This window comes from Spea bombifrons, chromosome 11, assembly GCF_027358695.1.
Source record: "Spea bombifrons isolate aSpeBom1 chromosome 11, aSpeBom1.2.pri, whole genome shotgun sequence".
Lineage (NCBI taxonomy): Eukaryota > Metazoa > Chordata > Amphibia > Anura > Pelobatidae > Spea > Spea bombifrons.
In genome coordinates, this window is record NC_071097.1 from 4,168,573 (window position 1) to 4,185,125 (window position 16,553).

A 16,553-nucleotide genomic window follows, 5' to 3' on the forward strand; every position below is an offset into this window, starting at 1 on the left:
AGGGGATGAATAATTACACAAATTCATGTTCTGGCTAGTGGTCTCTCTCTTGGAACTGGATGGTGACCCCTTATGATGTCATGGTGACATCATTGGATTTTTTTCTTTCTTTATAATTTTTTTTTTTTTTTTTAATTTTATTAAATAGTGCGCCCTAGGTCACAAAGGGGTTAATAGAGGGTGGTCAACAAATACCTAGTACTGGCAGCAGTTGAGGACCCTGAGCCCCCCATCTAGTTCCTGGCTAAAATGGTTATTTTATCAGTGATTTTTTTTTGGGGGGGGGGCGTTTTAAACGCAAAAAATAAAAATCATTCCATTTGTCGGTAGATTGTCAGCCTGCGAGCCGAGACCCTCTGTGTGTGATGTATCGCTTCGTCTTGGCTTGTCGGACCTAAATGTAGGGACTGTAAGAAGGTTTTGGGGCTGTTGGGGGGTTTATAAATAAAGCCTAATTGCTGTTATTTTCATTTATTTTAGGACCCCGGAAATATGCATCGCTTTGAGCCGGCCTTGGAATTAACGGACAGCAATACAGGAGATCGCCTGGAGTCCTCTCGCACCCCACTGAACACGCGGGTGAGCTGCGTCTGCACTTATTGGCTGTCTGGGTCATTTTTTTTACATTTTTTTTTAAGGCATTTATTTTTATTAACTTATTTATTTTTATTTTATTTAAGGATTTTTATATGTTTAAAAATTTTGTTTTGACTTTTTTTTTCTTGTCTTTTAAGACTTATTTTTTTTTAAGGATTTTTATTTTTTATGACTATTTTTTTTTGTTTTTTAAGACTTTTTTTTTTTAAGGATTTAATTTTTTTTTTTTTATGTGACGCTGGCGCTTAGATCCGGGGGAATCTAAATAACTGCCGCGCGTCTGTTATCCCCCCTCGTATAGTTTGGTCTCCATATGCCCTCCCTTCATGTAACGAGTAACCCCCGGTGCACAGATATGGGCGGGTGTGCACCAGTCTTAACCCCCCCCATGCTATAGATTCTCTTTGGAACGGTCCGTCTGCGAGGTTTTCTGGGCCTAGGGACGGTTTGTTTTTGCGAGCCGTGATGGACGGCCTTCGCATGTTTAACGCGGGAGGTAGAAGCGACTCGGCTAAGCACCTGTGACAGATTTCCTGCAAGCAAGCGTTATTTTGAGGGTGGTAGACACGTGGAACAGCCTCCCAGCAGAAGTGGTAGAGGCTGATACATGTTTAAATTCCCTCACTGTACGGGGTAGACATTCGGCTCCTGAAGCCGAGGCGAGACCAACGACTGAATAAGGTTTTTGCAGCAGGGAGCAGAGGCAGACTAGATCTGCGGGCCATGAACACGCGTCTGTGTCTCGTGATAAGCGAGTCCGTCGGTCATGCGCACTGATGGCTGTACATTCATGAACGCGGAGATCGCGTAAATTGCTTAATTCTTCCCCGTTTGCCAAATGTAGCAAACACTGCGCTGAGCTGATGCTTTATGGCAATGCAAATGAAGTCCTGCTTATGCAAATGAAGTCCTGCTAGCTACAGACCTGAAGAAGCCAGCGGGGGTCTCTGGGTGGTTGAGAGCGAGGCGCTGCAGTTTTGCGTTGTCTAGCAGGCGAGTGTAGAAGGAGTTTGAGTTGTGGAATAGACTGCGATGCACATCATGCGTGGCGAGTGGCTGGCGTGTAGGGTCTCGTCTCTGCAGTGCAGGGGGGGGGGGGCGCCCGTCAGCCGCTGCGAAGGACTGCATTCAGTAAAATGTATTGTAGTTCTGCAATTGGAGGAAAATAAACCTCGTGGGGGGGGAGGGGGAGGACGGAGCGAGGGCCGCGGCTGAAATGTAAACACAACACTTGCTCTGTGGAAGGGTTACCTGGGTCTGACGGAAAGCGGTCTCTTTGCTTAGACGATGGCTTCTAGACCCTTAGAAGCCCAACCACGAGGGGTGAAAAGCCGCAAATAACAGATAACATATTGACACCCCCCCCAAGTGTTGTAAACCCCCTTTATCTTCCATTGCTGTCAGTCATGTGATGTTTGAGGTGGCTTTCCCGGCTCAAACGCCACACTGAGCTGATGCTTTATGGCAATGCTAATGAAGTCCCTTCCTCCATAGACTTTCATTAGTCAGAGAGTCTGACTGGGTGATTGAGACTGAGCCATTCTATTATTTCCCCACAGTCAGTAAGATAAGGAGTCTGGTGTAGATTGGGATCAGATAACAGAGCGAAGAGTCCGGCACCATATTATATTTGTGTGTAGTCTTTAGTGTATAGAGCTCTAAGATGTGATTTTGGGGGGGGGGGTGACGAATCGTCTCTCCCGGGTAGTTTTATATCCGGGGAGGAGATTTAATAGAGGTCAGTCTGCCTGCAGCCAGTGCCGATGATAACCCGGCCCGCAGCGTGCGCGGTTACATAGCAGTGCCCTTCATGCAGCTGCTAACGATCAATAAAGATTGTTTAAAAAAACTCTAAGGATTTTATTGCGTGTATTTGGTTTTGGTTGACGCAGTCAATATAAATATATATCTGTTGCTATGGCAACTAATATACTGTCGTATTTACACAAGCCTCTTCTGTTTTTTTTCTCTTCTCCGTCATAACTTTATTTGCATTGCTGTTAACTGACATTTCTTCCTCACGCGGCGATCTCACCCTGACCTCGCACGCTGGCCCGGCGGATCAGTGTGTTTAACTTCCCTCGCTGTATTGGCCTCTACCGCTTCTACTGGGAGGCTGTTCCATATATCCACCACCCTGTCCATCTGAGCATCTAGCATGACATTATGGCCTCCCCAACAGCGTGCCCGTGTCCTTTAATATACAATTAGGGATCCTTTATCCTCGATCTGTTCCTGCTGTGATGTCTCAAAGTATGTTAAAGCTGCCGTCCCACTTAAACCATTACCTGCAGTCCTGCTATTTTATTCACTCCGTTTCGGTAGCAGCAGCCTAGCAGCTTCAGCGCTGCAGCTTCTAGCCGAGGTGTTTTATTTAAGCAGGTCCTCCCCGAAATGTGATTCCTCGGCACTTCCCCTCCCCTCCCCCCCACCTCGCTGCTTGTAAGAATTCTTGGAAATGTTTTTTGGGTCGGTTATAAAGCCCCCCGACCCCGTCCCGAGTATAACGTTAACGCTCCGCCGGGTGGGCAAGGGGGGATTTAACCCGGGTTAACTGGAGCATATGATCAAAGGGAATCATTAACCTGTGCTCAAGCAGGGGTATCCTCATTGCTTTAATAATCCCAGTAGATGTTTCATCAGAATAAATTTCCCCCTTATTCCTCCATTTACGGGGAGAGTTGTAGATGGGTGGAACGGCCTCCCGGCAGAAGTGGTAGAGGTTTGTACAGTGAGGGAATGTTAAACATATTACCCCTGAGTCTAGAATTAAGATGGGCTGAACGGGTTTTATCTGCCCAGGCTTGGGGTAGGTCCATCGTCCGTTGTCGCCTCTGGAGTGTGATCATGAGCTGAGGTGATTTGGGGAGGAATAAAAAGTATCCCCGCCGGTGTATTAAGGGGGTATATAGGGGGGGGGAGGGGGGTCTGTTGGCATTCATATGCTAATGTGGGTCTTGGATAAGGAGCGAGCAGCCCCCCCCAACCCCCCCCCCCTCACACACACAATGGAAGTGGAGCCAGGATGTCTGGCCTGGAGTCTTGGAAAGCTTGTCAGACGGGGCGCCTGAGGCTGCCTTTCGGGGGCAGGAACTCGAGGAAGGAGGGTCCTCGCTCCCCTGCGTCTTTAAAGCCCTGGCACGGGGCCGGGGCTGCATGAGGGGGAGGAAAAACTGGCAAACTCTAAGTCCCGAGAAATGCGAGCGCCGGCGGAGGATTCCTTTGGGCTGTTCCTTCGTCTTTTTGGCCCGCGCCGCTTGCCGTGCGTTAACTCTTTCAGCTCAACGTTGTGAGCCGTTTCCTGGGGGCCAACGTTACCCAAATACAGTGGACTCTCCCCCCACCGCCCTGTCGCTCCTAGTGGTATTTATTGATCGCCGTAGCGGCTTCGTATACTGCGGCGCTGTACAATGAGTAAACGGGGGACTTCCTACCTTCAGACGAAGTACATTATATAGCGCCAACATATTCCGGAATGCTGTACAAAGAGTACAAGCCCTGACAAGTAGTGCGTCCTGTAGCGATTTGGGCTCGCAGAAACAAAAGGCCAAGGAGGGCCCTGGTCAAAGGAGCTGACAATCTAGAGTCCCCGTGTATACCGGGACCCAGCCACCAAACCCCGGAGGCCCCTGTCTGGTCGAATCACGTGGGCTCCTCTTCCGCTTCTTGCAACAACAAACAATCCTTTTGTTTTTGGGAGAAGCTGCAGTAACGGAGAATCTGCATTTTGATCAAGGGTCGGGGGAGGGGTCTCTCAATCCCCCTTTCTCTCTCCCTTGATCCCCCCCTTCTCTCTCTTGATCCCCCCCTTCGCTCTCTCTTGATCCCCCTTCTCTCTCTCTCTTGATCCCCCTTCTCTCTCTCTCTTGATCCCCCCTTCTCTCTCTCTCTTGATCCCCCCTTCTCTCTCTCTCTCTTGATCCCCCCCTTCGCTCTCTCTTGATCCCCCTTCTCTCTCTCTCTTGATCCCCCTTCTCTCTCTCTCTTGATCCCCCCTTCTCTCTCTCTCTTGATCCCCCTTCTCTCTCTCTCTTGATCCCCCCTTCTCTCTCTCTTGATCCCCCCTTCTCTCTCTCTTGATCCCCCCTTCTCTCTCTCTTGATCCCCCCCTTCTCTCTCTCTTGATCCCCCCTTCTCTCTCTCTTGATCCCCCCCTTCTCTCTCTCTTGATCCTCCCCTTCTCTCTCTCTTGATCTCCCCTTCTCTCTCTCTTGATCCCCCCTTCTCTCTCTTGATCCCCCCCTTCTCTCTCTCTTGATCCCCCCCATTCTCTCTCTCTTGATCCCCCCCTTCTCTCTCTCTTGATCCCCCCCCTTCTCTCTCTCTTGATCCCCCCCCTTCTCTCTCTCTTGATCCCCCCTTCTCTCTCTCTTGATCCCCCCTTCTCTCTCTCTTGATCCCCCCTTCTCTCTCTCTTGATTTCCCCCCTTCTCTCTCTCTTGATCCCCCCCTTCTCGCTCTCTTGATCCCCCCCCTTCTCTCTTGATCCCCCCCTTCTCTCTCTCTTGACCCCCCCTTCTCTCTCGCTATCTCTCTTGACCCCCCCTCTCGGTCTCGACCCCCCCCCTCTCTCTCTCGGTCTTGATCCACTCCACCCCAACACTATATCGATATATAGATAGATATATATTACACCCCCTCTTTGGCGGCTGGTTGTTGCTGCGTTTGGAAGAGCCGGCTGTGAGGCGGTGGCGTATCCGTACTGCACGTTACTGTTTGCATTATTACTTCTTTAATGGGGCGCCATAGCAGAAATAACTCGGTATGTTGGCCCCGGGTCTCGGCTTATACTTCATAGAATTGTTACTAAAGCTACAGGCGCCTGGTGCCTCTGAATAATATTATTACTAATGTTATTTTTACTTTACCGAGAAGGTGGCAGATAAGTGGGACAGCCTCCCAGCAGAAGCGGTAGAGGGTAATGCAGTGGGGGAATGTAAACATACATGGGACAGGCATATGGCTACGCAGAAAATAATTGAAATAACATTTTCCGTCTCCAAAATGTGAGCCAATTCCAGCAGACCCCGTTCATTGGTCGGGGTAATAATCAGCAGGAGGATACCCGAGGGGGGGCGGGTGATGATTAATGACACCTCCAGGAATTTGGGGGGGGGGTGTTTAGCACTTCCTGTCCCGGGGCAGACGGCACTGAATGTAAACAGCTGCTGTCGTGTAATTGGAGTGAGGAGAGACTGTCGCGTTACATGCGCGATGACTCCAGAGACGCATCAGAGAGGGGCGCGCTGTTTACTTTCACGCCGCCCGCCGGCGAAATGTTTCCTACGACCCGGGAATGAGCTGCTATAGCCTTTTAATTGCGAAAACAAACACTTTTTTTTTTTATGGGGGATTTTACTCTACTGAGTGGGTAGCGGATAACTGGAACAGCCTCCCGGCAGAAGCGGTAGAGGCTAAAACAGTGAGGGAATGTTAACGCGCATTGCGATAGGCATGCGGCTCCTGAATGTAGTATGTAGCTTTGTATGTTAACAGGTCTTTGATCATGTGATCTAGTTATCTCTGTCCCCTCTGCGTTTTATAGGAGGGGCCTTGTCACTACGTGCGCTACGAATGGACTTTCCCTGAACACCCCCCGCGTCGGAATTTGGAAGCGTCCGCGTTGTAGTGTTGCGTGTGTGTAAGGGGTGAGGGGCTGCTGGATAGTGCTGTGCGCCAACTGGAAACAGCGACAATAAAAGGGCAGTCTAGTGCATCTTTGGACCCCCCCCCATGAAGAAGGCATATTACAGTGCATTTAAGGAGAAGCTGCAGCACCACGCTCCGTGTCAGGAAAGGTCCACACTGTGCGGGGTCTCATGAGAGGGGGGGGGCTTTTGATGGCTGGAGTGCCCCTTTAATTGTAAGAAGCCGGGGGTTCTTTGTGTGGCTCATACCCATGTCGGCGTATCTGCCCCCCCCATGGCTGTTCCGTCTCTCTTCCCCTGGGGGGGGGGGATGAACCCGCTTTGTACGCTAATTACAGTAAAGTCACAGATGTGTGAAAAGTAGGCCAGAGGTCGAAGGTCGCGTGCCCCGAACCCACCGCAAATTGGAAGTGACAGGCGTCGGTGACCCCCCCCATGTTAAATATCTCCAGAGCCCCCAATTAAAAATGAAAAGGCTCTCTCGGGGCCGTCGATGAGCAGACACATTGCGTTTATTTACGGTGGAAGCCCCCACATTCAGGAATAGCGCCGGGCTGGCGGGGTCGCGCAGGTCAAGCTCACCCAAACAAGAGGCCAAAGAAAGCCAAAAGCGGCCCCCCATTCATCTTAACACAAATCCCCTTTGTCCGCGCTCAACCGTTTAGGTGTGCGAGCCCTCCGAGCCCTCCCCACGGCTCCTTTGAGGCTTAATTATGCTTTCTACATTAATTAGCATTAAAAGCAGCGTTCAGAATCTCCCGCCTTTGTTGCTTCCGACTTCTTTTAAAGTTTCAATTTTTAGTAATGTTTCTGTGTGAAAGTTGCCTTTTTTTTTTTGTTTGATGTAAAACGCCTTATTTATTTTTTTATAATTATAAAATTATTTTTAATTAACACACTTTCAATTTTTACATTTTAATATTTATTTGATTATAATAAAAATAAGTACTTCCCCCCCACAGCGTAAAATGAGGAATCTCATGGTTTTTTTTCTTCTATTTCCCCAGCAATCGAGGATCTGCAGCCAAAGACACCGTGGCCTTAAACCCGGAGGTTACTCGACGCGGCGGCCCCTGCTCTCGTTCAGCGGCCTCGTCCTGTAGCCCGGTCGAGTCGCTCAAGCCCTTTAAGGAACGTCGATTTTTATTTTTTTATTTTTTTTGGACAAAATGGGAGTTCGCTTTGCCGTTGTTTTGCTGGGAACCTCTCTTCTCCTCACTTTTAATACTCAAGGTAGGTGGGGGCAAATAACCTAACTTCTTTCTTCTGTAATAGACCCCCCCCGCAAAGACCCTTTCCAAAACGGGCCACTAAAGTCATGAATGGCGTTTTGAGGTGCTGTTCCACTTAGTTACTGTTCTATGCAGCCCACTATGTTCATTCCCCCCCCCCCCGGGGGCAGGAAGCGGACGCTCGGTTACCGCCCGGAAACCGGTAGTGGAACGTAAGCTTTAAAATCCAGCTTGTTGGTTGCGGGGGGGGGGTGTCGGGAGGAAAGCCTCTGGCCCCCTGTGAGCGCTACATGTGAAACTCATCCGCTTGCATCAAACGGAAACAATCGCCTCAAACGCTTCCTCCTTTCGCCAATTCGAATTTCCTTAATAACCGACTACTTCCTTTTTTTTACCGCTGCAAAAAAGCTTTTTTTTTATTAAATATTAAATAAAATCATTTTTTTAATTAATTTAAATATTAATAAATCTGATGTGTGGTCCCTTTAAATTGCCATCAACCCCCCCCTCTTAATAGCGGTCTTAAGGCGGTGCTACCCCCTCAGCATGTCCAAGCAGCTGGATTATTCCTCCCCATTCCTGTTTTCTCGGGATGTCTCCTCTCTCACTCTTTCGGGTTCTCTGCTTTGCCAGCCCCTCGGAAGCGAAGGGGGGGGGGGGGTCAGCGGCTCTCGTTTCATGCTTTACACTAAGAAAATAAAGAAGTGGCGCTGAGGGGTTCGGCCCCTAAAGCCCTCTTTCTCGACCAATAGAAATCCGCGTCTGTTAAGCGGACCGCGGCACTGAATACTTGAGCTTGCGATTAGATCCGCCGTATTCATTTAAGGTGCTGTTCCACTTACATCATGCTGCCTTTTAAGAAGCCTTGTTAGTTGACATGGCAACAACCTATCGGTGGCACTTTTTTATCACATGGTCCTCAAGAATTCCCTAAAAAACAATTAAAACATAAAAAAATAACTGACACTTGTGCTGCCGATTCTTTAATAAACAGAATAATAAACCATTCCTGCGAGTGCAGGCCATCGAATCCAAATCAGAGTAAAAAATACATACAAATCCCGGCGGCGCAGGTTCCTTGCCGGCAGTCAAAATAGATAGAATTTTTATTTATTTATATATAATTTATGTATATTAAAAAAAATACGTATTTTAGCAACTGAAAAGCCTTTCTACTGGCAAGGAAGTCAATCACGTGATATTCAAAACCGGTGGCCGTCACCACAGCGCTGCGGCGCCACCGCGCTCTCTCCATACAAAGTAGTAAGTGGAGCATAGCAAGGAGAAAAAAAAAAGACAAATATTCAAAAAAAAACTGAATAAGTAAAAAAAACAAACAAGCTGAATAACTAAGAAAAAATAAAAAACTTAAACAAAAACCTTATTAACTTAGAAAAACAAAAAACCCTAAAAAACAAAAACCTTATTAACTTAAAAAAACCAAAAACCTTATTAACACAAAAAACCTTATTAACACAAAAAACCTTATTAACGTAAAATAAGAAACTCACTTAATGCAAAAAATACCAAAAACTGATTTCATTCAGTTTTTTTTTACACATTAACTAAAACAAAGACTTTTCGCTAAGATCATTAATATATATATACATAAATATATAACTCTCCCGTCCGACATTCGCTATATTTTGCTGTCATTCCCCAAGTTACCATAGAAACATAATGTGACGGCAGATCGGCCCTATTCGGCCCGTCTGGTCTGCCTGTTTCTCCTGCTGTGAAACTTTAATCAGGCCTCGTCTTAGATGCAGGAGCCGTGCGCCTATCCCATGCATGTTTAAATTCCCCTCGCTGTATTACCCTCTACCACCTCTGCTGGGAGGCTGTTCCACGCATCTACCGCGCCCCGCCTCCATTCCTGACCTTCAGACTACAGTTAGCAGCACTTTCTAGCCGTGAACTTCAACTCCCACGATGCTCCGCAACCCAGCTTACACCCGGTAACGATCCGCTGGCAGCCGTTATCGCAGAGTTCCAGCGCTTCTCTCTCCGGGGGGGGGGACAGAGCTGCGTCCTGAGATCATTGATCGGCTTCCAAGGAGTCACCGTCTCTGCGTGTGCACCGTCTCGCCATGAAACAATTAGACGTCTCCGGCGGGCCAGACGAACGATCCGAGCCGCTCCTTCTCCGGGGGGGGGGGGGGGGGGTTTGGGGGGGGTATCTTTAGCCTCCGCTGACATTGCAATAAGAATTTCACTCCCGCGTCTCTTCCTGGACGTCATGTGACTTCACCGTTTATAGTTTAGAAAAACAAATTAAAACTAAACAAAAAAAAATACAAAAATATATATATTTAAAATATTTAAAAATACATTACTTTTCCCCAGAAACCAGTCACCCGATCCAAATCTTGCATTAATCTATAAAGTATTAAAATGTTTAGAAAAAGCTTGTGAGGATCTATGCAGTACACTTAATATATATTAATATACATCATATATATAATCGTATGTTTTATATATAATAGATTACATATACTCTCAAACTTTTTGTAAACTTTCCTCTAATATAATAAATATATATTCATATCCGGCAGCACCAGGAGTGCTCATCTAATATATATATATATATATATATATATAATCTAGAAAAGAAACATATATTTTATATATATATAGTAGATTTTATATATATATCTCTATCTCTATATATATCTATATATAATTACATACAATATGTTTATATTATATATGTATATTAGATGAACGCTCCTGGTGCTGCCGGAAGCCACGTTGTATCCCAGAAATTATTTCATGATATACATTTTTGCCTCATTCATCATTTTTGCCGGGACCGCTTAATCGTCATGTGACACAAAAGCAGGCACTGATTGGTTGCTCCTATTAACTGGGAAAAAGTTCCCCAAAAGCTTCTGCCGCTTTCCCGGACTCGCCGCCTCCTGCTTTTTAACACGGAACGGAAGTTCCTCTCCTAGAGGGGGGTTTTGCGGGTCGTCTGCGGGGGGGCCGGGGGGGGGGGCTGCTGCTTTAGAACTCTTCCCGCGATGCTCCGTCTTTGGCACAAGCGCTCTACTCCTTGCGCCAAATACACGGTCGCGCCCGTGTCCAAATTACACAGCCGTCTGGAAAACCCGTCTGCGTCTCATCCTACGGCGGCCAACGGGGAGGGGGCCCGGATCCCGTCTCAACTTCATTTCTACTTAAAGGGCCGTGGGAAGCTGCAGCTTGCTTTCTTAAGCTGTCGCTCTGAGACTTGCTTACATTAATTCCGGTCCTTAATGTGTGGAAGCCGCTGTATAAAATGATTCCCCGGCTGCTGAAAAAGCGCAATTTTACCAAGATACTGATATCAAAAAAGAAAATGAGGTCGGGGTAGGTATGACATCATCTCATGATGCAATCATTATTGTTCTTGTAACGCTTGGTCAGGGTTTAGTCTGAGTTGGTCAGCAGGTTACAGTCTTGTGATTGAAGGCGCAGTTCCATATTTCTATATATTATATATTATACAGATTCCCTTTCTTGTTTCTCGCCCCGCGCAGGCCAGAGCTTGGACATCATGCCTCACAGACCCGGAATGAAACTAAACTCCGACCCGCGCAAGCTGGAGAACGGCGTGACGCTGGCCCCCGAGGACATGGTGCCGTTCCTGCACTGCTACTGCTCCGGCTACTGCCCCGAGGATGCCGTGAACAACACGTGCATGTGAGTGTTACGGGGGGGGCGATCGCTCGCCTGCCGTCGCCTTATTGGCCCCTCTGGCCCTCCGTACGGACTTCCCGTCATCCGTCCGAGGTGGTTTGGCCAGCGTCTCGATCAGTGGACGCTATGAAAGCTGGCCGGCCCCTTTAAATGTTTGTACGGTCCCTGCTCAGCCCGGCCAAACACATCTACGCTCCGCCGCGCATGCGCTGTACTCGCCGCCAGCTTCACCAGCGGCCCTACTCGTTTCCCCCATGAAGCTTGGTGCACGGCGCCATCTAGTGGCTCAGAGCGGATACTGCAACAAAAAAGCCTATTAAAGTGCTGTGCCGCTGTACAGCGCCGTGATATATGCCGGTGCCATATGAATAACGTTTGATTCCGCTTTATTTTTTTTTCTGTAGGACTAACGGCCATTGCTTTGCGATAATCGAAGAAGACGAGCACGGGGAGATCACGATGACGTCTGGCTGCATGAAACTGGAAGGCTCCGATTTCCAGTGCAAGGTCAGTAAATCCCAATCGCTATATTTAACCTACCACCGCTTCTGCTGGGAGGCTGTGCCACGTATCTTCTCCCCTCACGGTATCCCCGTAGGATCCAGTGGATCGGGACGTTCTGCTCTTACCCACCTTGTCTTTAGTGCGTTACTTTACTCGAGTGCTTAGCACGTCTCAAGCCTCTCGGTCCCACATCTACATGCGGATCTTTTATCTGGGGGGGGGGGTCTTCCCCTTTTAAAACGCGGCACTCTGCTTCTCTTTAAAAGCCCCATCTCGGGGGGGGGGCAGCGTTTGTTACATAAAATGTTCTGCGATTGGGATTTCTTTGGTTTAAAATGGTTTCTTTCTTCAATTAGGATTCCCCCAAAGCTCAGTTACGCAGAACCATCGAGTGCTGCCGGACGGACTTCTGCAACAGGGACTTAAAGCCCACCCTGTCCCCGCTTCCTCCCGGTAACACACGGATCTGCGTCTCCTACGCCGGCCATTGTCACGCTATGCCATTTGTGTTGTTAATTTTACCATTATTATTAATTTTACTACTCCTATTATTTATTATTAATAATAATCTTACTGTTAACTATTTTACCATTATTATTAATAATTTTACTATTTTTATTTTATTTTACTATTAATATTTTATTATTTTTTAATTTTACGTTTATTTTTTTTTTCTTATTTTTTTATATTATTACTTATTAAATAAAACTAGGTAAATGTAAGCAGTTAACATGGTAGATAAGAGCTGCCATTAGAAAAATAGAATTTGACGGCAGATGCGACCCATTCGGCCCCCTGTAAAGACTCAAACCAGTCATTGGCCTCGTCTTCAGGAGCCGTATCCCTTCCCCATGCATGTTTCAATCCCCTCGCTGTATTAGCCTCTACCACCTCTGCTGGGAGGCTGGTCTGTCTTATCTACCACCCTCACTGTATAGTAACACTTCCTTACATCACGTCTGTAGGTAACATCGCTGATTTTTCTTTTGATGATAAAAGTGGCCAGTTCGCAAAGTAAACATAACGTTTCCGCCCGTCACTGGTTGCTATGGCGATAAGTCCACTATCTCTGCACTTCTGATCACCGCTATACATCGTGCAGTAAAATAAATTAATAGTCTTTTTTTTAAAGGCTTAATAAATAAAATAATGTCATTTGAAGCTTTATGAGTGTTTGAGGGTCGTGTGACGTTCTTTGGGATGGAACGTAGCTTGCGTAGCATTAAATACACGCGTTTAAAGGTAAACATGTAACATGTATGTGCCGGCACTAACATGTATGATGTCTCTCGCCACAGACGGGCTGTTTAGCAGGAGCATGCACGTCTTCGCCCTGGTCATATCGGTCGCCGTCTGCTTATTGATCGTCGTCGGGTTGATCCTCATCACCTGTATCTACAAGTAAGAACCCCTCAGACATTCAGCGCGCGTTCCTCGTCGTCACGCGGAGGGGCCGGCGGGGGCCGATTCCTTATTATACGGACCTCGGCGCCTCTCGTTCAGCGCGTTTAACTAAACTGGTCTTTGATCTCCGCCGCAGGCATAAATTCAAAGCCCAGAGGATGTTTTACAACCGAGACCTGGAGCAAGACGAGGCGTTCATACCGGCGGGGGAGTCGCTGAAGGCCCTCATCGACCTCTCGCAGAGTTCTGGCAGCGGCTCCGGCCTGCCTCTGCTGGTAAACCCACAAACCCGCCGTCTTTTCTCCTGCTTATTGTATTCGTTTCGTCTTTTGGCGGCTCGTTCACAACGGCGTCTGTCGGTTCCGACCCGCAGGTCCAGCGCACCATCGCCAAGCAGATCCAGATGGTGAGGCAGATCGGGAAGGGCCGCTACGGCGAGGTGTGGATGGGCAGGTGGAGGGGCGAGAAGGTCGCCGTCAAAGTCTTCTTCACGGCCGAGGAAGCCAGCTGGTTCAGGGAGACGGAAATCTATCAGACCGTCCTCATGCGCCACGAGAACATCCTGGGTAAGGGGATATCGCCCGCTCCGGGGCCTTATTCACTAAGAGGAAATCCGTCGCTATATCCCACGTTCTGTACCCCAACGTTCCGTACCCCGCGTTCACTCGTTTAACTCCTAAAACCCAATCTTTAATAAATCTAAATGCCCCAGGGGAGAAGATATCTTAACTCCCTACCAGGAGAGCCTCAGGATGGGGCATTGATTAGATGATGCTGGCTCTGCCACAGGCTGCCACCGGCCGACGGACAAACAAAACGAATCACAAGCTGTGGCTTAAATTAAGGAATTAATAGTTAATTAGCATGTATTAGTGTGAGTGCGTCGGCCACCGAACTGTTCCTACAGGATTTCTTTAATCAGCAGCATATCCAGGGCTCCTGCGTCACATGACAATTAAGTGTTTCCCCCGGCACACATTATGAGTTAAATTTAATGCAGTTATTATTTATCATCTTTTATTATCTTTTCTATGATTATCATCATCATCTTTTAGTATCTTATCTTTTATCTCTTCTATTATTATAATTATCATTATTTATCTTTTATTTTCTATTATCTATTATTACTATCGTCTATTATCTTTTATTATTATAATATATATATATAGCACAAACAATTTACGCAGCGCTTAATACAATATATATTGAACGGTGTATGATATATATATGTGTCATTTGTGTTCAGAATACATGTCAGCCTGGAATAGCGTTTTCTCGTCTCACCCCCCCGTGTCCTTTTTGCGTGGCCCCAGGCTTCATAGCTGCGGACATTAAAGGGACCGGTTCGTGGACTCAGATGTACCTGATCACCGAATACCACGAGAGCGGCTCCCTGTACGACTTTCTCAAGTGTGCCACCCTGGATACCCGATCGCTGCTCAAGCTGGCGTATTCGGCGGCGTGCGGCCTCTGCCACCTTCACACCGAGATCTACGGCACCCAGGGGAAGCCGGCCATCGCGCACCGGGACCTGAAGAGCAAAAACATCCTCATCAAGGAGAACGGCACCTGCTGCATAGCCGACCTGGGGCTCGCCGTCAAGTTTAACAGGTACCTTGCCTCTGTCCACGACTAATAAAGTTTTTTTTGTCTCGCGTCACACATGTGCTTAAACTTCCGCTGCCTTGCGTTTTCTTCCTTCCAGTGACACGCACGAAGTGGACATACCCCTGAACACGCGCGTCGGCACCAAGCGCTACATGGCCCCCGAGGTGCTGGACGAAAGCCTAAATAAGAACCATTTCCAAGCTTATATCATGGCCGACATTTACAGCTTCAGCCTGATCGTCTGGGAGATGACCCGGCGGTGCGTCAGCGGGGGTAAGGATCCGTCATGCGCCCTCTCTTTGCTCCAGTATCCTCCTCAACGTCATAAGATCTCTTAAAAAAATATAAATAAATGTATAAATAGATTTATTTAATACAAAAATACCGGGTCCGATTTCCACCAATCAGGTTTGTTGTGCCGTGGAAGAGCCGTCGAATTAGAATATTCATTATATTACAATAAGTAATAAAAATCTCGAGGGGCGGGCATTGCTGTCGGTCATGTGATATTTTGGGTGACCTTTCGTCCTCAAAACACCACACTGAGCTGATGCTTTACGGCAGTGCTAATGAAGTCCCTTCCTCCATAGACTTTCATTAGTCAGAGAGTCCGGCTGGTTGGTTAAGACTGAGCCGTTCGATGGCTTACCGTAGACAGTTTGATAAGCAGTCGGGGGGTTTGTCTAGTAGATCAGGGCTCAGATAACAGAGCGAGATCTCATACATATGGCTGTAACATTTATACTATGAGGTCATATATTAACTACTTGAATGATGATGATGTCGGGCCCATAAATTCACACACTTTTTTTTTTTTTTTATCTCCTAGGTATTGTTGAAGAATATCAGTTGCCGTACTACGACATGGTGCCAAGCGACCCGTCTTTCGAGGACATGCGTGAAGTCGTGTGCATTAAATGCGTCCGGCCCACCGTCTCAAACCGATGGAACAGCGATGAAGTGAGTGCCGCTTTAGTACTGCGAGGGAATGTAAACGCGCGGGATAGACGTGCGGCTCCTGAGTCTAAGACGAGACCCACGACTGATTAAGTCTTTACAGCAGGAGGAACGGGGGCCGAATGGGGCCGATAAATTCTATGTTTTCGTGTTAGTCTGGGGGAAGGAGAAATAGTCCCTCAAACGGAAACTCTGAATATTCCTACGCTCTCGATTCGCGTTAGAACGAGCCGCTCTTGTACAAGAGGTTTTATTAAGTTTGCAACGAAAATGTATGTTTTAGTGGCCCAGGGCAACGTTCTGGCGGTAGCCCCGTGGCTTTCTTTTCCCCCTGCCTTCCCGCCGCCTTTGGTTTCATTCATACGCTTACTCGGGAAAATGAGAATAAAAATCTGGCGCATGTAAATGAATGAGATTGAAATACCAACAATGCTTGCGGCCTTAAAAATAAATATTTTGATTAAAACCGAGTGAATATCCGACGTTGGGGGAGGGGGGAGGGGCCACGACGTGTATTTTGGGTTTTTTTCTAACTCGCCCGTTTCTCTGTGTTCGCAGTGCCTGAGAGCCATCTTGAAGCTCATGTCCGAGTGCTGGGCGCAGAACCCGGCTTCCCGCCTCACGGCCCTGAGGATCAAGAAGACGCTGGCCAAGATGGTCGAGTCCCAAGACGTCAAAATTTGACGCTAGAGACGGGGGCGCCGCCGGAGGCAGGACTCTTATTACGCCGACGGAGCGGGGAGGAAAAAAAAAAAAAAAAGGGACAGTTCGTTTTTTTTTTCCCCCCGACGCGTTTTGCCGGCTGCTACGTTGACTTCTTTCAGTGCTGGGGAGCCTCTGCGTATCGAGAGATTATTTTTTTATTTGTTTTTTTGTTATGTTTTATCAACACGGTCACGCTGACTTTAAAGCTCCTACGGAA

At 47.6% G+C, this 16,553-nt stretch overlaps 1 protein-coding gene across 1 annotated transcript; it reads left to right on the forward strand.

Annotated features, from left to right (window-relative positions):
* The first annotated feature begins 7,356 nt into the window (after nt 1-7,356).
* Nucleotides 7,357-16,387, forward strand: BMPR1A (bone morphogenetic protein receptor type 1A). The gene is made up of 11 exons (XM_053451031.1): nt 7,357-7,478; nt 10,999-11,161; nt 11,563-11,665; nt 12,019-12,115; nt 12,961-13,063; nt 13,203-13,341; nt 13,440-13,632; nt 14,380-14,677; nt 14,772-14,947; nt 15,504-15,634; nt 16,190-16,387. The coding sequence occupies exons 1-11, from the start codon at nt 7,415-7,417 to the stop codon at nt 16,313-16,315; spliced, it is 1,593 nt and encodes a 530-aa protein (XP_053307006.1). The 5' UTR covers nt 7,357-7,414; the 3' UTR covers nt 16,316-16,387.
* Nucleotides 16,388-16,553: the final 166 nt, after the last annotated feature.

Bases quoted from the DNA above. Each gene is read 5' to 3' on its own strand.
- BMPR1A (XM_053451031.1), top strand. From the start codon at position 7,415: ATGGGAGTTCGCTTTGCCGTTGTTTTGCTGGGAACCTCTCTTCTCCTC. The intron at 7,479-10,998 runs GTAGGTGGGGGC...CGCCCCGCGCAG, and splicing joins CCTCACTTTTAATACTCAAG to GCCAGAGCTTGGACATCATG. The intron at 15,635-16,189 runs GTGAGTGCCGCT...CTGTGTTCGCAG, and splicing joins ACCGATGGAACAGCGATGAA to TGCCTGAGAGCCATCTTGAA.